Here is a 21,324-nt window from a genome sequence, read left to right on the forward strand (position 1 = left end):
TTGGCTTTTTGGGTTTTTTAAAAAATACTTATTTGCAAACAGACAGACAGAATGGGCACCCAGGGCCTACAACTACAAACAACTCCAGATGCAGGCCTGTTCCGCCTTGTTCATCTGGCTTTACATTGGTACTGGGGAATTAAACCTGGGTCTCTGGACGTTGCAGGCAAGTGCCCTGACTGCCATCTCTCCAGCTCTAGGATCTAATTCACAAGATTACTTTTATTTTTGGGGGGAGGTGACGGGGGACCTAATCAACCTGACCTAGATTGTGCTACCTTTCAATTTAGGGCAAATCTCCTGCCTCATCAGGATTGATCATGAGCTACCATGTACAGCTCTTTGGTTTTTCAAGGAAGGGTCTCTCAACTGTAGTCCAGGCTGATCTGGAATTCACAATGTACTCTCAGGATGGCCTCAAACTCCTACCTCTGCCTCCTGAGTGCTGGGATTAAAGGTGTGCACCACCACGCCTGCCTTTGTCTTTGCATTTAACAAAATATTTTATTATTTGACAGAGAAAGAGGGAGAGAGAATGGGAGAAAAAGGGTGTGCTAGGGACTTCAGCCACTGCAAACTCTAGAAATTCCCTTGTGCATCTGGCTAACATAGGTCCTAGGTGGGGAATTGAACATGGGTCCTTTGGCCTTGCAGGCAAATGCCTTAACTGCTAAGCCATCCTTCCAGCCCTGTCTTTTGCATTTTTGCTATGAATTGAATCCAGAGTGCATGCGAAGTGCTGTACCCCCACTCTTTTCACTCACTATCTTTTTAAGGGGTAGGGTCGGGGATGGGACATATGTGGCCCTTGTTGACATTGAACTCCCAACCCTACATCAGCCTCAAATGCTGGGATTTCAAGTATACACTGCCAAGTCCAGCACAATGGTTTAATCTGTTCTTAAAATTTTTTGGTTTTTCGAAGTATAGTCTCTAGCCTATGGTGATCCGAATTTCACTATGTAGTCTTCAGGAAACCTTGAGCTCACAGTGATCTTCCTACTTCTGCCTCCCAAGTGCTGGGATTAAAGGCATGCGCCACCACACCAGCTAATCTTTTTTTTTTGGCTTTTCGAAGTAGGGTCTCACTGTAGCCCAGGCTGACCTGGAATTCACTATGGAGTCTCAGGGTGGCCTTGAACTCACCGCAATCCTCCTACCTCTGCCTCCTGAGTGCTGGGATTAAAGGCGTGCGCCACCACGCCCGGCTCCACCAGCTATTCTTTTTTAAAAAAGATATTTTAAATATTTTATTTGATTGCAAGTAAGAGTTAGAAGAGATAGAGAATAGGCATGCCAGGGTCCTTCTTTTTTCTAAATTTAATATATTTATTTGAGAGAGAAAGGGGGAGAGAGAACATGAGTGCACCAGTACCTTTAGCCACTGCAAAGGAACTCCCAGACAGACACATGCACCGCCTTGTGCATCTATCTGGCTTATGTGGATCCTGGAGAATTGAACCGGGATCCTTTGGCTTTGTAGGCAAACGCCTTAACTGCGAAGCCATCTCTCCAGCCTCCTTTTGGGTTTTTGACTAATATTAGACTTCTCAGCTGGCCTCGAACTTCCAAGTGCTGGGATTAAAGGCGTGTTCTAACATACCTGGCTAATCCTTTTTTTCCCTTTAGCTCCAAGTAGGGACTCACTGTACAGCCCAGGTTGAACTGGAATTCACTTTGTAGTCCCAGACAGGCCTCATTCAGTGATCCTCCTACCTCTGCTATGCTGAGATAAAAGGTTGTTTTAATCTTTTTTTATTGACAACTTGTATAAAAATAAGCTATCATGATAAATAATACCCTTTTACCATACTCCCTCCCCCCCCAGAAAAATTCACCCTGAGTCCCTTCATCTTTACAACTAGTCATTTATATTTTCCTTTTATGCAGCTTTTGAATATCAAGGCCACTTTGTGTCTGCAAGACAGCACTGTAAAGTCACCCTCCCCTTCCTTTGGCTCTTACATTCTTTCCTCCTCCACCTCTTCACAGCGGTCCCTTAGCCTTGGAGCACACTTGTTTTTGAGGTCGTGTCTCACTGAAGCGCAGGCTGGCCTGGAATTCACTAGAGTCTCAGGGTGGCAATCCTACTACTTCCTTCAATCCTTCTGCCTCAGTGCTGGGATTGTGGGCATGGGCCACTGGGCCTAGCAAGCAGCACACTGTTTTTGAGTTTTTCTCCCAATTGCGATGGACCAGTTGTCTCTGACAGTGTAGCTCAGAGGTGGCACACTTAGGGACTTAGGTTGGGTTTAGTCCTCAGGACTTCCCGTCAAGTAAACTGAAGGTTGGTAGGACAGGCACGTGACCTTGTCTTTGAGTCTCCCATGTTTTCTGCTCTTGAGTCCCTGGTTTTCTGGGAGTAGAGTCGTCTCAAGCTGGCATTGCTTCCTCCCCCTGGCCCACTTGAAGTCCCTTGTCCCCAGGCTTGGTCTCGATGGAGCTTGTCTGCAACAAAACAACCTGAAATAGGGGCATGTGGAAGGGGTCCTAGCCATTTTCTCAGCCTCTATTGAGGTAAGCTGTCACCTTTGCCTACTGTTGTGCTTACTTGGGCCAGAGCTGGGCCCCATTTCCTGGAGAAGGGATTGGAATGAAACCTGCCAATATACTACCTCCTGGTGACTTGGCTCCATGAATGTGTGGGCTGTGTGACATCTACCAGTGTGGCATTGGGCACTGCCCTGTACCTGTAGCACCCGAACCCTAGTGAGAAGGGAGCCATTTTTCCATGTATAATATATATAATATATAACTTATGATATTATAAGTTAGAACTTTTTTAGGTAGGGTCTAGCTCTAGCCCAGCCTAAGCTGGAATTCACTGTGTAATCTCAAAGTGGTCTGCAACTCAGGTGATCTTCCTACCTCTGCCTCCTTCCTCCTACCTCTGCTTCCAGAGTGCTGGGATTAATGCTCACAAATGAATGGTATATAAATTAGAGGAATCCAATTAACTTCCTGTACACAGCTAAAGTATTTTGGGAGAGAGGTAGATATGAAGAGGGAGAGAGAATGGGCATACCAGGGCCTCCAGCCACTGCAAACAAACTCCAGACACATGTGCCACCTTGTGCATCTGGTTTATGCACTTCCTGGGGAATTGAACCTGGGTCCTTTGGCTTTGGAGGCAAATGACCTAATCATAAGCAACCTCCCCAGCCCTATTTAAACATTTGAACACATCGGGGGTCAATGGGGCATTTTCGTACATCTACTGAAGTGTTTTGTAGTCAAATTCACAACCCCTTTTGTGGAAAGGGATGTTGGGGAGGCTGAATGCTGTCTGGCAGGCTGCCATCTCCCTTTTCGCCTCTCCCCCCAGTGTTTGGCAACATTAGTGAGGAAACTGTCCTAACCAAAAAGTTAGTCCTGCCTTTCCCATGTCCTTGAATGGAGTAGAAAGGCTCATCTCTGTCCTTGGCTGTTTTGTGCTATAACCACTGCACAGTTGATCACTGATCAATACTAAATGGATGGAACTGCATGCCTGGAAACTGAGCACCTCAGGAGGCTAAGGCAAGGGTTTAAGGGTAGAGTGAGTTCCATCTAGGCCAGCAAGAAGACTACTTTCTGGGAGGTAAATGGATTGCTTGCCTAGCATACAGGAAGCCTTGGGTTCAATCAATTCCTAAGAATCCATAAGGCTGGGCATGGTTTATGCTATATAGTGAGTTTGAGGTCAGCCTGGGATATGTGACAATGTGTCTCAAATGTTATAGCATGGTGTCACTACCAAGGACTGGATTGGTATTGTTTTTTTTTTTAAATAATATTTTTATTTATTTGAGAGAAAGGCAGAAAATGGGCACACCAGGGCCTCCAGCCACTGGGTCCTTAGGCTTCACAGGCAAACACCTTAACCACTAAGCCATCTCTCCAGCCTCTGTTATTTATTTATTTATTTTTAGCTGAGGCAGGATCTCACATGAACCCAGGGTTCTTTGATTTAGATAGCATAGCTAGCTAACTTGCCCCAGAGATCCCCTGTCTGTTTTCCCTAGTGCTGGATTTACAAGTGGGCACCCACCATGTATATGGGTGCTAAAAGTGCTGTCCGCTAAGCCATCTTCCTAGCCTGAGACACGAAGTTTTATACAAACAATTCTAGGGCTAGAAAGATGGCTCAGCAGTTAACGCATTTGCCTGCAAAGCCTAACGGCCTATATTTATTTGATTTCTCCAATACCCACGCAACTAGATGCACAAAGTGGCACTTGTATCTGCAGTTCATTTGCAGTGGCTAGAGGCTCTGGTAATGGTGTGCCCATTCCTCCTCTATCCCCTCTTTCTCTCTGCTTGCAAGTAAATAAAATATTAAAATTTCTAGATGCATGTGGAATTGAATTTGCAGGTTGCAGGATTCTTCCTGACTTCACCTGGCCTCACCTAACCACAGCCACCCTACACATGCCCCTGGGGGGTTTGTTCCAATAGACGGTCTGGTCAGTTTTCAGTGATTGGACCACCCTTGCCCTTCCTTTGTTCATATTCTGTAGCTCTAACTAGTAACTAGTTACTAGTAACTAGTAACTAGTAACTAGTCTGTTACTCATTATGTAGTCCAGGCTGGCTTCAAACTGGCAATCCTCCTGCCTTGGATTAATGGGCTCAGCCAGTGTCCTTGTTGAGGCAGAGTCTCACACTGTCTAACCCAGGCTGACATGGAACTTACTCTGTAGTCCCACGCTGGCCTTGAACTCACAGTGAACCTCTGCTCAGTGGTGGGATTAAAGGCCTCTTTCTATTTTTTTTCAATTTTAATTTTAATTTTTTTTCTTTTCACAATTTTTATTAACATTTTCCATGATTATAAAAAATATCCCATAGTAAAACCCTCCCTCCTCCCCACACTTTCCCCTTTGAAATTCCATTCTCTATCATATTCCTAGTTTTTAAAAATAGATTTAACTTATTTGAGAAACAGGGAGAGAGTGAAAGAGAATGGGCACTCCAGGGCTTCCAGCCACTGCAAGCAACTCCAGTTGCATGTGCCCCCTTGTGCATCTAGCTTACCTGGGTCCTGGAGAACCAAACCAGGGTCCTTAGCTAAGCCATCTCTCCAGCCCCCTCCTTCCTGTTAAGACCTTGAGGGGTCAGAAGGCCCTTGGCTGTGATTTTAAGGAGGTTCAGTAGGTCACAGAAGTTGCCTTGGCTGCTCCTTTTGCTGCCCCATCCCTCCCTGAGTGGTCACTGCTGTCATACTCTTCCAAGGGTTGCTTGAAATTAGTGTAAGAGAATGTGCTGATTGTGTCTGCGTGCGCATGTGCATGTGTGCGTGTGTGCCTGCCTGTGTGTGTGGTATATGTAGTGTGGAGTAAGGGAGTGTTAGTTTGAGATAAGCTTCCATGTAGCACAGGATGTCCTTAAAGTCAACATGTAGCTGGGAGTGATCTTGAACTTTCCACTCCCAAATGTTAGTGGTTAAGGCAACTTGCCTTCAAAGCCAAAGGATGCTGGTACAGTTTGCCCAGGATGCACATAATAAACCAGATGCACGAGGTGGCACATACATCTGGAATTCATTTGCAGCACCTGGAGGCCCTGGCATGCCCATTCTCTCTAATAAAATGAGATAAACTAAATGTGGGATATACTACCACACCTGGCTGAGATTGCCTGTGTTTTCTTCGTGGAGGATGAAAAGTTCCAGACGCCAGTTTAAGGTGCCAAATCCTCTCTATCTGTAAGAATTTTTTCTTGTTGATTAACTAGTCTCCCTGTGTAGCTTTGCATGGCTGAGGTAGCTATGTAGACCAGGCTGGCCCACACCAGCTATAACCCTCTTGCCACCACCACCAAGGGGTTACAGGTGTTCAGACATGTCTGGCTTGTTTTTTGGGGTGTGTGTGGGGGGGTGTCTCTAGTTCAGCACCATTTTGTTAGATATGAAGTACACACAGTGGGAGTTGCTTTATGCCAGAATTAGAAGTATACTTAGTGGAATTTATATCTGGTCTCTTCAGAATCTGGGGCTATTTTTGCCCTTCATACTTTTTTTGGCAGCTCAAGTATGTGGAGTCTTCAGCAGCAACAGAGCTTTACCATCTATTTATTCCTGGTGGGAAACCTCCACAATGGCAAGGAACATTTTGTGTGTGTGTGTGTGTGTGTGTGTGTGTGTGTGTGTGTGTGTGTGTGTTGCTATTTTATTCCATTAAGTCCAGGAACCAAAGGGTGATGAGTGTATATCCATGTGGTCTAAGGGCCCATGTTACAGGATTTTTTTTATGAGGTAGGGTCTTGCTCTATCTAGGTCAGGTGATCTGGAATTCACTGTGTATTCTCAGGGTGGCCTTGAACTCACAGTGATCCTCCTACCTCTGCCTCCTGATCCTGATCTTCCTAACTCTGCCTCCCAAGTAAGTGCTGGGAATAAAGGCTACAGGGTTTTTTTCAACGAGGGGATTTGTTTGAGAAGGAATGGCTAACATGCATCACCTCCCTTTGGCTCACTCCCCTTTCATGCCCACTGATGCCCCTTCTTTCTGCATTGTGAGGTTTAGTTAATGTAATTGACATTTGCAAGGTAGCTGTGTTGCTGGTGCCAGCCTAGAGGAAATGAGTGACATCAGCTCAGCTTCATTGTGAAATTGTAGGAGCTCCTTGGCTTTCTCTTGAGGGCGGTTGTCACTCCCCCTCTGCCAGCCACATGCCGTTTGAGCTCATCTGCCCTGGTCCCAGCTCACCCCTGAGTCACACGCTGGACCCCAGCTTCTGGCTAAGGGTTAGAATTCACTTCTGTTCAGGTTGGGCACTACCCCCTGTAAAGGTAAACACCCCAGCTGGTGGCTCTTGCATCCAGAGAGATTCCCTACCTCATGAAGCCCCCCCCCCCCGCAGATGGCTGACACTTTTCTTTTGCTTGTCTTGGGGTACAGCCGTTAGGCATGTGCCTTGAACCGCCTGGGCATGAGACTTGGCTTTATTAACTCCATGGCTATTGCAAGCACATTGATGGAAGCTGCCTTAGTGTGGGCTTGGTTGAGTGTTTGTGTCAGCTTATATAGTAGAGACCTAGCTGATGTAGATAGGATAACGTCAGTGGCAGCCTGTCAGATTTGCTGTACAAACCCGTCCAGGCTAGTAACAGTGTTTGTCCAACCATCACTGGAAAATCACTGTAGATAAAAGCAGTTGGGCCACACTATCCAGGAAATGTCTACTCTGAATTGCCAGAAGTCCACACTGAGTTTCCAAGGAAGAGATTTTTATCTGGCAATTCCTATTTTTTCCCTCTCCCTCCCATACAAGGCCCCATGAATGCTAGCTAGGCAGGCACTCTTCCACATTTCCAGCCAGCCAGCTTATCTATCTATCTATCTATCTATCTATCTATCTATCTATCTATCTATGTATCTATCTATCTATGTACACACATATTTATTCTTCTGAGGTAGGGTCCAGCTCTAGCTCAGAGCTGACCTGGAATTCACTCTCATCTCAGGGTGGCCTTGAACTCATGGCAATCTTCCTACCTCTACCTCCCAGGTGCTGGGATTAAAGGCGTGCACCACCATACCTGGCCCTTTTTTATATTTTAACTTACTTGGGAGGAGATAGAGAAAATAATGAATGGGTACACCAGGGCCTCTTGCTATTGCATATGATGAATACTGGATTACCTGATGTTTATGCATCTGGCTTTAGTGGCCTCCAGCCACTGCACTGTGTGCATCTGGTTTACAAAGGGCCTGGGGAATTAATTGAACCTGGTCCTTAGGCTCTGCAGGCAAGCGCCGTAACTACTTAGCCATTTCTCCAGCCCTTACTCTATTCAGCATATTCTAGCTGGGCATGGTGGTTCATGTTCTACAGAGACTGAGGTCCCAGAGTTCCTGATCAGCCTGTGCCTCAAAAACAAATTGTCTTATTTAATCCCCTTAGTTGCTAATCAACCATTACTATTTTTTGGGGGGGAGGCGGATACTATAACCCAAGGACTATGCCTGATTGGATATGGCTAGACAAGTGTTCCTCCATTGAGCTATATTCCTACTATGTATTACTTACTCCAAATGTCTGTTTATTATGCCTTTGCAAAATAGGGATAACTTGGAAATGTTCTTTGAAATGTGTGTATATCCAAGTGGAGATGTCCACCTTATAAAACTTTTCTGAGATAGGATCTCATGTAGCCCAGGCCAATCTCAGGGTGCAGATGAATGGGCACACTTCAGATACTGCAAAGGAACTCCAGATCCATGCCCCACCATGTGGATGTGACTCTTAGGTTGGTCCTGGGGAACTGTACCTGGGACCTTTGGCTTTGTAGGCAAGTGATCTAAGCCATCTCTCCATGCCACTCCCCCCGCCCCCCCAAGAAGAAATTTTTTTTTGATGTTTATATTAGCTTTATTCATAAAAGCTCAAACTTAGAAACGACCAGGATATCCATCAGTAGGCAAATATGGATCGAGGAAAGTGGAACATGCAGATAATGCAGCGCCCCTCATCACTCAATAGAAATGAGCTGCCAAGCCATGAGAAACACATGGTGAAGCTTTGAGTCCACACAAAAGGTTATTACAACATGATTCCAACTACACAGCATGCTGTGGAAGGTAAAACTATGGAGATGATTGAAATAATCTGTAATTGCCAGGGTAGGAGGTTAAGAGGAAGTATGCAAAGGGAGATGATAGAAGATGCTTATGGGAGTGAAACCTCTCTGCAAATGCATAGGACACACAACACAAGGGCTGGGGAGATGGCTCAGTGGTTAGACACTTGCTTGCAAAGGCTGCTGGCTCAGGTACAGTTCCCCAGCACCCACTCTGTTAGAGGCAGAGTGGTGGGTGCATGCCTCCACAATCCCAGCTTGTCTGCAACAGTGGGAGGTAGAGCCAAGAGAGCTTATGGGCCAGTCTCACTGGAGCAGCAAGGGACCCTGTCTCAAAGCAGGTGGAGCCCTGACCCCTCAAGATTTTTTTTAATGAACCATGGCTGTGAGCTTGAGGCTAACCTGGGTGGGAGATGTCTGAAGAAACGAAGTTGGTGATAGATAGAACGACACTGGCTTGTACAATGAATGTGAAGGTGTTTCTGCCTATTTGTGCAGCCCATTCCTGAGCATACCCAGGTCATGGTGGCATTGGCAACAGTTGTCCTTGCAAGTGCTCCTGGGTGTGGGTCCAGGGTTGGAAGCTTTTCTGGAATGTTGATGCATCTTTGGGAAGGTGTGTTGCCCCTATTTCAGACTCAGGTTGAGCAGGCTTCTGCTCTGTTGGCAGGTCCAAGGTAGTTAGTTAATCATTCTCTGCTCTGGACAGCTGGGTCCCTCTGGACCTGTCCAGGAAGTGGGAACTCTCCTGTCTGGCTTCTGGTTGACCTAGTTTGGGACTGAGACTGAAGTCCAAGGCTGTCTGGGAAACCCACAAGTCCAAGAAGGAAAGTCATGTTCTTTAGGATTCCAGAGATGGTTTCCTCACTGAATGTCCCAGAGAGCTCCCTGAGGAGTTGGGTCCTCCGAGTGCCACACAGGGGAAGGGAAATGCTTAATTAGACTGAACCACATTCCAGCAGCTTCCCTGGGATTCTGATTGCCTTAATGTCATAGGGATTGGCTATAAGTCTTGGCTAACCTGTTCTTCCTAGTCTTGACATGTAGCTGAGTGGATCAGAAATGTTCCCCATCTTGTGGGGAACAGAAAAGATAACTTGTGTTGAGGGAAAAAAAAAAAAGAAAAAAAGCCCAGGAGCTGTGGAGAAAGTGAGAGACTGAGGTAGTCCCATGTGGCTTTTTTTTTGTAATACTAAGAACATACTTTGTAATAGATACATCATGTTTTGTTTTTGTTTTCGAGGTAGGGTCTTACTCTAGCCCAGGCTGTCCTGGAATTCACTATGTAGTCTCAGGGTGGCCCCAAACTCATGCCGATTCTCCTTCTGCCTCCCAAGTGCTGGGATTAAAGGCATGCACTATCACGACAGGGCTTTGGGCATCCTTTTTTTTTTTAAAAAATTATTTATTTATTTATTTGAGAGCGACAGACACAGAAAGACAGATATAGGAAGAGAGAGAGAATGGGCGCGCCAGGGCTTCCAGCCTCTGGAAACGAACTCCAGAGGCGTGCGCACCCTTGTGCATCTGGCTAACGTGGGACCTGGGGAACCGAGCCTTGAACCGGGGTACTTAGGCTTCACAGGCAAGCGATTAACCGCTAAGCCATCTCTCCAGCCCTGGGCATCCTTTTTTAAAAATTATTTGCTTTAGATAAGTCATACTGGTACCTCCTTCCTGTATTCCACTGGGGGCCCTCCTCAGTGTGGTTGCTGGTATTCCCCATGGGGTTGTGGGTTATGCTTTGTGGGAGCAATACCTCTGGGCATGAAGTCCCAACCTGTGGCTCTTAATCTTTCAGTCTGCCTACTCTTCCACAAAATTCCCTAAGCCATGGTGGGTATTTTTTAAGTCTACATCAGTGATGAGCTCTTAGGAACCTCTGGATTTCTGCTTTGGTATGTGTTGAGTACCCCCAGCATCTGTCTCACCCTGGTGCAGATAATCAGGGTCACCACGGAGGCATCACTCTTGTTCATCTGGCCACTTGTTTGGGTTTCATGCGGGCCTTGGCCCAAGTGCCAGGGTTTATCTACTCCAGAATTTGTTCTTGGACACTGTTGCTTACCAGATACTGCGCCATCAGTCTCTTCATACTGAGCTCCACAGTGCCTCCTGGTGGACATAGGAGGCCTATGGAGCTGCTTCTGGAAAGTACGCCAGGGAAAAAGCTAAGGAGTCATGGCGCAGACTTTAATCCCAGTACCCAGGCTGAAATATTGCCCTGAGTTCGAGGTCAAGGTTAGAGTAAGATCCTGCCTCTGAGGAAAAATAAAGTACGCCAGCAGGAGGAGCCTTTGCGGGGTGAAATGCCAGACCATCAAGGAGGACGCTAGAGCCAGAGGACCAGGACAGGAGCGCAGGTGGTGAGTGACCCGGGCTGTGGGGAATGCAGAGCTAGCAGTGATTCTGAAGGAGGCCTGGCTTGGCTCCAGGGACTGAGCTGCAGATTCAATTTATAGATAATTTTCTCTGTGGATAAAAAATTAAGAAAAGCTAAATCCACCAGGCCTGGTGGTGCACACTTTTAATCCCAGCAGGGGAGACAGAGGTAAGAGGAGAACCAAGAGTTCAAGACCACCCTGAGACTAAATAGTAAATTCCAGGTCAGTCTGGGCTGGTGCAAGACCCTACCCCGAAAAAATAAAATAAAAAAAATTAATAAAATGCAAAAGCCAGTTAGATAGGTATGGTGGCTCAATGTCGGCAATCCCAGTATGTGGCTGACTGAGGCAGGAGGATTGCTGCATGTTTGAAGCCAGTTTGCAGAGTAGACCCAGTCACAAAATAGAAAACGTCAGAAAATTTTGGTTTTCCTTTTGGATTATATTTTCGAGAATATTTGTCTACCTGATCCTGGACCTATAACATTTGTGAAGACTATATCAGTTTTTCGAGGTATGATCTAACTCTAGCCCAGGCTGACCTGGAATTCACTATGTACTCTCAGGGTGGCCTCGAACTCACAGCTATCCTCCCTCTGCCCTCCATAGTGCTGGGATTAAAGGCGTGCACCACACCGGACAGAAGACATTTCTTACTCTCTATTTTTATTATTAACTATCATAACTAGGCAACAAACCATGATAATTCCCTGCCCACTTTCCCCTTTAAAACTCTACTCTCCATCATATGCCTTCCTCCTCTCAGTCTTTTATTTTGATGTCATCTTTTCCTCCTATTATGATGGTCTTGTGTAGGTAGCATCAGGCACTGCGAGGTCATAGAGATATATATATCCTGGCTGTTTTGTGTCTGGAGGAGTGCACTGCAAGCAGTCCTACACTTTTGGCTCTCACATTCTGTCTGCCACCTCTTCCACAGTGGACTTCTCAGTACTATGATGCCTTTTGAGCACCCCAGAGGTCCCCATCATCTGACAAGATAAGCTTCTCTAAACAAAAGTGAGAATAGCCTTAGATACGTGTATGAACATTAGAAGAAGTGCTTACCGGGCATTTTGGTGAGCATAATAATATGCATTTAGCCAGCCACCAGCAGGCATTACATCCCCAAGGCTCATGACTTCCCCTGTGGGCCTCCAGTACAATTAGAAAGTCGTGGTTTCTCCCATAACAGACATGCCACTATTATACACATTGGCTCATTGCCAGGCTGGGCTGACTTAGGGCTTGCAGTGTCCTCTGGAGTTTTGTGCAGCTTAGCCTTTTCCAACTTTTCTGTCAGATGGTTTCCATCTCAGTTTAGCAAAGCAAGATTTCTCAGTGACTTTGCAGCCCAACTATGTGGAGTCTTCAGCAATAGGGTTTTACCATCTGTTTCTGGTGGGAAACCAAGAACCTTGGTAATGGCCTGTAATATTTTAGGGCCATCAGGGACCTCCCTAGCCAACAACTCACTTGAAGATATCCCATCCCTGGCACTGAATTTTCTAGTAACACTCTAAGGCTTCTTTGACCTATTAGGGAATTTTATTGTTATTTATTTATTTTTGAGGTGTCTTGCTCTAGCCCAGGCTGACCTGGAATTCACTGTTTAGTTCTCAGAGAGGGTGGCCTTGAGCTCAGGGCCATTCTCCTACCTTTGCCTCCCACATACTGGGATTAAAGGTGTGTACTACCATGCATGGCTTGATTTCTTTTTTCTGTTTTTATTTTTATTTTATTATATTTATTTATTTGACAGAATGGGAATGCTAAGGCCTACAACCACTGCACAATGCATGTGCCCCATGTGCATCTGGCTAATGTGGATTGCCTTAACTACTAAGCTCTCCCTCCAGCACTTGATTTCATTTTTAAAAAAAACCTGTGCCTTACTGTGGAGCCATTTCCCGAGCCCTGATTTTATTATTTATATTGCTTTATATTTTTAAAAATATTATTTGAGAGAGGGAGTAAATGGGCACACCACGGCCTCTAGCCATTACAAATAAACCCTGTGCATCTGGCTTATGTGCGTACTGAGGAATAGAACCTGGCTCCTTAGCCTTTGTAGGCAAGCACTTAACTGATAAGCCATCTTTCCAGCCCCTATTTATTTTGAGAGAAATGTCAGGGCCTCTAGCCTCTGCAAATGAACTCCAGAGTTGCAAACATCTGGCTTATGTAGGTTCTGTGTAGTTGAATCTAGATACATTGGCTTTGCAGGCTAGTGCTTTAACCACTAATCAATCTCTCCAGCCTTTGAATGTGATATTTTTACTTTTGGGCTTCCACAGGAAGCACCTAACTTGGCTGACCTCAAATTCATGGCGAATCCTACCTGTGCCTCCCAAGTGCTGAGATTAAAGGCTCATGCCACCATACCCAGCTTTTGATCTTTTGGGCCCCTTTCTTTTTCTTTTTCTTTTCCTTTTTCTTTTTCTTCTTTCTCTTTCTCTTTCTCTTTTTCTTTTTCTTTTTTGTTTTTCAAGGTAGGGTCTTACTGTAGCCCAGGCTGACCTGGAATTCACTATATAGTCTCAGGGTGGCCTCGAACTCACAGTGATCATCCTCCTACCTCTGCCTCCCAGTGCTGGGATTAAAAGGCATGTACCACCACTTGCTGGCTGTTTTGAGACTTAATACCCCTGCTTCAGCCTCCCTGAGAGCTACTATTCCAGATATAGGCATGTTAACACCTTGGAGACTTTACTGTTGTATCACTTATTCCCCCCCCCCCCAGGTGGGTTCACAGCCCCCCTGGGAGAGAATTGCAGGCTGTGCTTAGACATACCCATGTATAATTAGCATCTGCAGAGGGAGGCCAGGTCAAAAGGCCTATGAATGAGTTCATCAGTGAAGACCTGGGCTCAGGGTTAAGCTAGGGTTAAGCTTTGGTAACTGTCCCAGCAATTACTTGCCAGTGCTTCCTCCAGCACTCTGGAGCTAAGAGGAGGGGAATGAGTGACAGGCCTGAAGACCAATGGATCCTAGGCTGGGGCAGGTCTTGTGCTGCCATGGAGTGGCAGTTCTATGGAGGTGGGAGGGGGCATTGAGAAACCTGGGAATTAAAAGGCAAATAAAGGGAAGGGTGCGAAGAGAAAATAATGGCATTGTTTGAAAGGACTGGCTAACCTCACAGAACAGTTCCAGCTTCCAGCCTTCTCCTCTGTCCCAAGTAATGGCATCCATGATTGCCATGACTATTGCATCATCCATGGGGCTCACCTGGCCACCCTCTGGGATATGCTGTGGGTGGGAGAGCCTGGGTGTGATTCAAGGGCTGAGTGTCACCTGCCATTAGATGAAGGTTTTTTTTTTGTGCAGCCTCCCCATGCTTCTTACTCCTCCTTTCTCCCTTTGCATTCTCATCTTCTCCCACAGGAAATAATGAAGGGAGACAGCAGACACCTGAATGAAGAAGAAGGTGCCAGTGGGCCTGACTATTGCATCATCGTCAATGGGGAGTGCAGCGACCAGTCCTCAGATGCCAAGGATGCTCCTTCACCCCCAGTCTTGGAGGCGATCCGCACACCAGAGAGCAGAGGTGGCCAGTGGGAAGCTGGGGTGGGAAGAGACATGGACACAGGCCTTTTCAGCTGCAGTACACAAGGTCCCAGCAGGCTCAGGGAGGTTTGTGGGGAGGGCCTGGGCATACTGACCCCGCCCCTGAAGGGAATGGTCAGCTTCCACAGGAAGCACCTAGTCATTCCCATGTACCCTTCTCCTTTCATCTGGACTCTGAAGAAGGAAGCTCAATGACAGGCACTATCCCTTGCCAGTCCTGGTGGGGGCAGTCTCAGATCATGTGTGGTGCTGGGACCGGCATTAATTAGCATGGGCAAGAGGTGCTTCCTGCCAGACGAGAACGCCTGGACTGTTCTGCCCCACTGTTACACCCTGTACGGGCACTTCCTGCCTACATTGCCACTCAAACATGAGGGCACATGGGAAATGTGGCCAGTGAGCAGACACCGACTTGTTAACTTAGATGTAGGTGTGATGGATTTGGGAGGCTCATTCTTGAATTGGAGGTCTCTCCCATTCTCACAGCTGGCCCTGTGCCCTGCTGACTTGGTACATGGGGGAGACATGGAATTGTTAACAGCACCCCTGGCAGACAGCACCTGGTTTGTGGGTGACCCCAGGAGGCCTCTCAGCAAGGCTATCTGGAGGCTGGGGCCTGCTCAGCTCCCCTTTTCTGCTCCAATGAACAAGCACCGTGTCCTCCACAGGCCGCAGGTCAAGCTCACGACTGTCTAGGAGGGAAGTCTCCAGTCTGATAAGCTACACTCAGGTACTGTTTTTATGGGGTTCTGGAAATTTCCTTAAGCATTCATCCTTTAGTTAACCCGAGACTGTGCAAGTTAAAACCTTAAGCCATTTATTTTTCTATTTTTGAAATATATATATAGTTAAAGATAAATGTATTTTAAATGTTTATTTGAGAGAGGCAGATAGAAAGAAAATGGGTGTGCCGGGGCCTTTAGCCACTGCAAACGAACTCCACATGCATATACCCCTTGTGCATTTGGCTTACGTGCTTGGTCCTGGGAAATCGAACCAGGGTCCTTAGGCTTAACAGGCAAAACTAACTAACTGCTAAGCCATTTCACAATCCCTTAAATATATTTAAAAATGTCTTTATTTAAGCAGGGCATCATAGTGCATGCCCTTAATCCCAGCACTCAGGAGGAAGAGGTAGGAGGAAATGTGGCTGTGAGTTCAAGGCAACCCTGAGAATACACAGTGAATTCCAGGTCAGCCTGAGGTAGAGTGAGACCCTACCCTGGAAGGTCTTTTGCTGTTTTTTTTTTGGGGGGGGGGTCTTTCAAGGTAGGGTCTCACTCTTAGACCTTCTGCCTGGGATTAAAGGCATGCTCAACCATACCTGGCTAGAGTAGCAGCTTTTTGATTTTTTTGGTGTCTAGCACTGGGGTCAGTAATAGATAAGTTAGGCCAGTGAAGAGAAACCTCATGGTTAGGTGGAGGTAGGCTCCATTAAAGGAGTTTACATGGTATATGGAGAATTTTTAAGACCCCTGTAATCTCCCATCATCTGAAGGCTAACTGCTATGTAATAAGACTTTTTCTTTGAGGTAGGCTCAAGCCCAGGCTGACCAGGAATTCTCTATGTAGTCTCAGGGTGGCCCCCAACTCAGTGCTTCTACTTCAGCATCCCCATGCCACCATGCCATGCTGTATAGATACATTTAAAAATGTTAATTTATTTTTACCTGAAAAAGAAAAGTAGGAGATAGAAGAATAGGATTCAGATTAATATGTTGGGCTACAATGCCACTGACCCTTTCAAGCTATATGATTTATTTTATAATTGCTTGTTCCCTTATAAAGGACCTCACAGGAGATGGTGATGGTGAGGCAGAGGACAGGGATGGCTCTGATACTCCAGTGATGCCAAAGCTTTTCCGAGAAACAAGGGAGACCAGGACTTCAACAGGAAGCTCAGCAGTAAGTCTAGTTACTTTCCTGTGCAGAGCCCAGTTACTTTTTCCTGTTAAAACAGTGCTTACACAGGAAACAAGGTCTCCAGCCATTGCAAACATACTCCAGGTGCGTGCACCACCATGTACATCTGTCATTACTGGGGTCCTGGAGAATCAGACCTGGGTCCTTTGGCTTTGCAGGCAAATGGCATCCCTCCAGCTGTCCTTTGCAGCCTGTGAACTAAATACATATTGATCCAAGGGTTCTGCTCACAATGCTTTGGAGGAAGTCTTCGTAGTTATCCACTTGATGTCCCTGCTAATTGAGGTTATCAACTTGAATGAGTTAACTGTCTGGTTGTCAACATAGAGTGGGTTAGGAGGCTGCTGCTCAGAATGATGGCAGATTAAAAAAGGAAAAGATTGTAGAAGTTTTATCATTGAGATTGCCATGGGAATTTTACTTACTTAGCAGGTTTCAACCTCTTATTGAGGTAGGGTTTTGCTCCAGCCCAGGCTGACCTGGAACTCATTGTGTAGTCCCAAGACTGGCCTAGAATTTGCAGTGATCCTCCTACCACAAGTGATGGGATTAATTACCTTGTGTTATTTTTCAAGGTAGGGTTCCTGTCTAGCCCAGGCTGACACAATTCATTATGAAGTCCCAGGCAGATTGGGCAATATCAGGCAGACCCATCATGTTTTGAGGATGGCCTTAAATTCATAGTGAACTTCCTACCTCTTATGCCTCCAATGCTGGGACCAAAGGCATTTAACACCATGATTGGCCATCTTGGTGTTTTTTTTTTTTTTTTTTGGGGGGGGGTGTCTTTCAAGGTGGGGTCTCACTCTTAGCTGAGGCTGGAATTCACTATGTAATCTCAGGGTAGCCATGTGGTGATCCTCCTACCTCTTCCTCCTGTGTGCTGGGATTAAAGGCATGAGCCACCAGTCCTGGCCATTTTGGTTTTTTTGAGCCCAAGTGTACCTCAAACATCCTCATCCTCCCAAGTGCTGGGGTTACAGGCATGAGAAACTGTCCTGTTAATACGAGCTTATACAATTTGAATTTTGGGCCGCAACATTGAGATAAATGGGACTTAAGGAATTCTTTCTCATCTAGAAAATCCTATATAATTGACCCTGTCTCTTTGCAATTAAGTTTGGCATAGTGTTAATATTCTTTAAATTTTATGAGAAAGGTAGAGGACAGATGTGCCAGGGCCTCCAGCTGCTGCAAAGAAACTCCAGACACATGTGCCACCTTGTGGATCTGGCTTAGAGGGGTCCTAGGGAATCAAGCCTCAGTCCCTCCAGCTTTGTAGGCAAGTGCCTTAACAGCTAAGCTGTCTCTCCAGCCCTGGGATAACAATTTCAGTCACAGGTTACAGCTGGCCAAATCCTTATGCTGTGACAAAAAGCTGTTAGCTTGGCTGGGTCTCACACTACCCTTTCAAAATGGAGCACCTTCTAGGAAGATCTGCCCCATATACTCCCGTGATTTGAATCACCTAAGGCCCTGTGCTTGTCCTTTCTTATTCCAGGTGCGAACCAGAAATACCGCCAGTACCTCCAGCCAGGAGAGGTATAGGCCCTCCCCACGCTCCACCCGAGGCCGCCGCCAGGGCCGCCGCCAAGCGGATGAGTCCCCTGTGGAGTTCCCGGCTACCAGGGTTGGTCCTCCTGCCCCAGCTTCTGATTGCAGTTTCTGGTTCACTCACCTCACCCTGGCTATGGCACCTGCATAAACTTGTTCCTGTCCTCACACTCTTCTCTTTTTCAGGGTCTTGCTGCTACCTTCCTATCCCTTGTTTTTTCAGTAGGTTTCTTTTTTTCTCCTGGCTGATCTTGGATCTAACTATGTTGGGACTGCAGGAATTCCTTTTTCAGGTTCTTAGCTCACCTTGGGAATGTTCTGACCTATAGATAAACTGTCTACCTTGCTTCTGTTTCAGACTGGGTGCACAGCACAGAAGAGTGTAAAGAGATCCTCTTTGAACTCAAGTGTTGCATGTCCTACCTTCATCCCTCCTTCAGTTAACTGATGTCCTCCAGGGTCATGTGGGAATCCACACTTGCTTTGCTCTGCTGGGCCCCACACCATGTCTTTCTGTCTACAGTCCCTTAGGCGGCGAGCGACAGCGTCAGCAGGTACCCCGTGGTCATCCCCCAGCAGCCCTTACCCCACCATCGACCTCACAGACGAAGAAGCGACACCCCAGAGCAGCAGTACCCCTTGCAGTGGGCCAGGCAAAGATGGGCAGAAGGAGAATGCGGACTCTTCCCAGGGGAATGCAGAAGGCAGAGATGCAGACAGCCCTGAGTACCAGGTGAAGGCATCAGGCCCTCTTGATCCCCAGACCCCTACCTAGTACAGTGATCCAACTTCTGTGGAACTCACTCAGGCTAGCCTCAAACTTAGGAATGCTCCTACCTCTGCCTCCTGAGTGCTTGGATTAAAGGCGTGTGCCTCCAAGCGTGGCATGGCCTAGGTTCACTAGCCACCCTTGTAAAACACTTGTATATTCTTCACGGTATTTCGAGGTAAGGGCTCTCTTAGCACAGGCTGACCTTGAGTTCAGCATGGCCTTGAACTCACATCAATCCTTCTTTTCTGTACACCACCACGCCTGCCTGGTTTGTTGAGGTAGGGTTTTGCTCAAGCCAGGCTGACCTGGAATTCACACTGTATTTTCAAGGTGGCCTCAAACTTAGGGTGATCCTCCTACCTCAACTTCCCTAGTGCTGAGATTAAAGGCGTGCACCACTACCCCTGCCTTTTGTATATTTGTTTTAATTGTTTATATGACAAAAACAGACAAGAATTAGTATTGCATGCTGTGTTCTCCTGCTACTGCAAATGAAGTCCAGATGCATGTGCCGCTTAGTGTATCTGTCATTAGATAATGGGGAATCGTGTGGGTACTGGGAAATTGAACCATCAGGCTTTGTAAGCAAGGATCATCTCCAGCCCTGTTTCTGAACTATTCATATGTGTGTGTGTGTGTGTGTGTGTGTGTGTGTGTGTGTGTGTGTGTGTGTGTGTATAGCGTTTCATGGGTACTGGGGAATCAAATCTGGGTCCTTAGGCTTTGCTTGCAAGTGCCTTAACCACTGAGCCATCTCTCCAGTCCTGTTTTGTGGGTTTTTAGGTTTTTCAAGGTAGCCCAGGCTGACTTAGAAAGCATTTTGTAGCCCAGGCTAGTTAGTCTTAGGCACAGATCTGCCACCCAGTGGTATTATTTTGGGCTTGAGCCTCACTTCATGACTTGTCACTTATGCAAGCAGACAAGGGGGATGGGAGGAAAAATATGAGAATGGACACACCAGTCAGTGCTTCTTGCCACTTGGAGCTATGTGGTTACTTGGGAATTGAATCCCGGTTGTCAAAGATTTGCAAGCATGTGCCTTTAACTGAGCCATTTCTCCAACCCTACGGTTCTTTCATGTGGCTTCCTTTTCAGGATGGGAAGGAATTTGGAATAGGGGACCTCGTGTGGGGAAAGATCAAGGGCTTCTCCTGGTGGCCTGCCATGGTGGTGTCCTGGAAGGCTACCTCAAAGCGCCAGGCCATGTCTGGCATGCGATGGGTGCAGTGGTTTGGTGATGGCAAGTTCTCTGAGGTGAGTCCAGAGCAAGGCAGGTTCTTGGCCAAAGACTGAGTCCAATTTTCCCTCCCTAAGTTGGTCTGATACCAGCTTTCCTGCCCTTGGAGGCCTGGAAGCTTTGACAATGGGGCTATCAAGAACCAGAGCCAAGTGTACTCGAGAACAAAGGATTAGAATTTTCTAGTTTCAAAGCCTCATGAATTTGATTTTCTAAAATAATATTTTATTTGAGAGAGATACAAAGAGAGAGAATGGGCACGCCAGGGCCTCTAGCCACTGTATATGAACTTCACATGCATGTATCACCTTGTGCATCTGGCTTATGTGGGTCCTTGGGAACTGAACAAAGGTCCTTTGGCTTTGCGGACAAGTGTCTGCCTGGAGTCTGGATTTAAATTTTTATTTCGTTTTTTGAACCTGGGTCCTTTGGCTTTACTGGAAAGCTAAGCCATCTCTCCAGCCAGCATATACTAGTAATGAGCTTAGGCAATTTGTTTTGTTTTAATTTCTTTATTGTTTATTTTTATTTATCTATTTGATATATTGAGAATGAAAATGGGCATGCCAGGGCCACCAGTCACTACAAAAAACTCCAGATGCATGTGCCCCCTTGTGCATTTGGCTAACCATTGAGCCTTGAACCGGGGTCCTTAGGCTTTATAAGCAAGCGCTTAACCACTAAGCCACCTCTACTGCCCTTACATCATCATGTATATTTTATTTCCTTTTTTTTTCACCAGGTAGGGTCTTGCTGTAGCCCAGGCTGACTTGGAACTCACTATGTAGTCTCAGCCTGGTGTACACCACTGTACCTGGCTTTTAAATTTTTTTGAGGTAGGACTCACTCTATCTCAGGCTGTTCTGGAACTCACCCAGTAGTTTTGGCTACTGGTTGGCTTCAAACTGCTACCTTGGCCTCCTGACTACCCATTACTACTTGTGAGTTAAGGTAACTTTTGTTTGACTCTTATCTAGGTAACTTACATGTATTCTCAGGGTGGCCTCGAACTCACACTGATCCTCCAACCTCTGCCTCCCAAGTGCTGGGATCAAACGTGTGTGCCGCCATGTCTGGCTCCACAAATATTCTGATTGAACATCCCTTAAAATATGAATGTGGGGCTAGAGAATTGGTTTAGCAGTTAAAGGTACTTGCTTGCAAAAATTCTGCAGCCCAGGCTCATTTCTTCAGTACTACAAAGTTTAGTGCCAGGAGGCCCTGGTATGTGCTTCTTAGTACACAAGAATGAATGAGAGCCCATTGAGGACATCCAGGTATTCAGCTAGTCTCTCCTGAGTTGAGCTCCCTGAGGTATTATTTT

General features: G+C 46.4%; 1 protein-coding gene across 5 annotated transcripts in view; it reads left to right on the forward strand.

The window, feature by feature from the left end:
- Dnmt3b (DNA methyltransferase 3 beta) overlaps window positions 1–21,324 on the forward strand; it is a 40,559-nt gene that overhangs the window by 3,501 nt on the left and 15,734 nt on the right. For 3 of the 5 annotated variants that reach the window (XM_045157366.1, XM_045157362.1, XM_045157363.1), the window contains exons 3-8: window positions 14,332–14,494; window positions 15,183–15,244; window positions 16,303–16,419; window positions 17,939–18,067; window positions 18,515–18,724; window positions 19,859–20,017. In XM_045157366.1, the coding sequence (XP_045013301.1) occupies window positions 14,338–14,494; window positions 15,183–15,244; window positions 16,303–16,419; window positions 17,939–18,067; window positions 18,515–18,724; window positions 19,859–20,017 (834 nt within the window). In that variant the 5' untranslated portion in view covers window positions 14,332–14,337. The remainder of the gene's footprint in view (window positions 1–14,331; window positions 14,495–15,182; window positions 15,245–16,302; window positions 16,420–17,938; window positions 18,068–18,514; window positions 18,725–19,858; window positions 20,018–21,324) is intronic. The other 2 variants (XM_045157365.1, XM_045157364.1) reach the window with 2 other exon arrangements.

The sequence above is a fragment of the Jaculus jaculus genome, chromosome 8, assembly GCF_020740685.1.
Source record: "Jaculus jaculus isolate mJacJac1 chromosome 8, mJacJac1.mat.Y.cur, whole genome shotgun sequence".
Lineage (NCBI taxonomy): Eukaryota > Metazoa > Chordata > Mammalia > Rodentia > Dipodidae > Jaculus > Jaculus jaculus.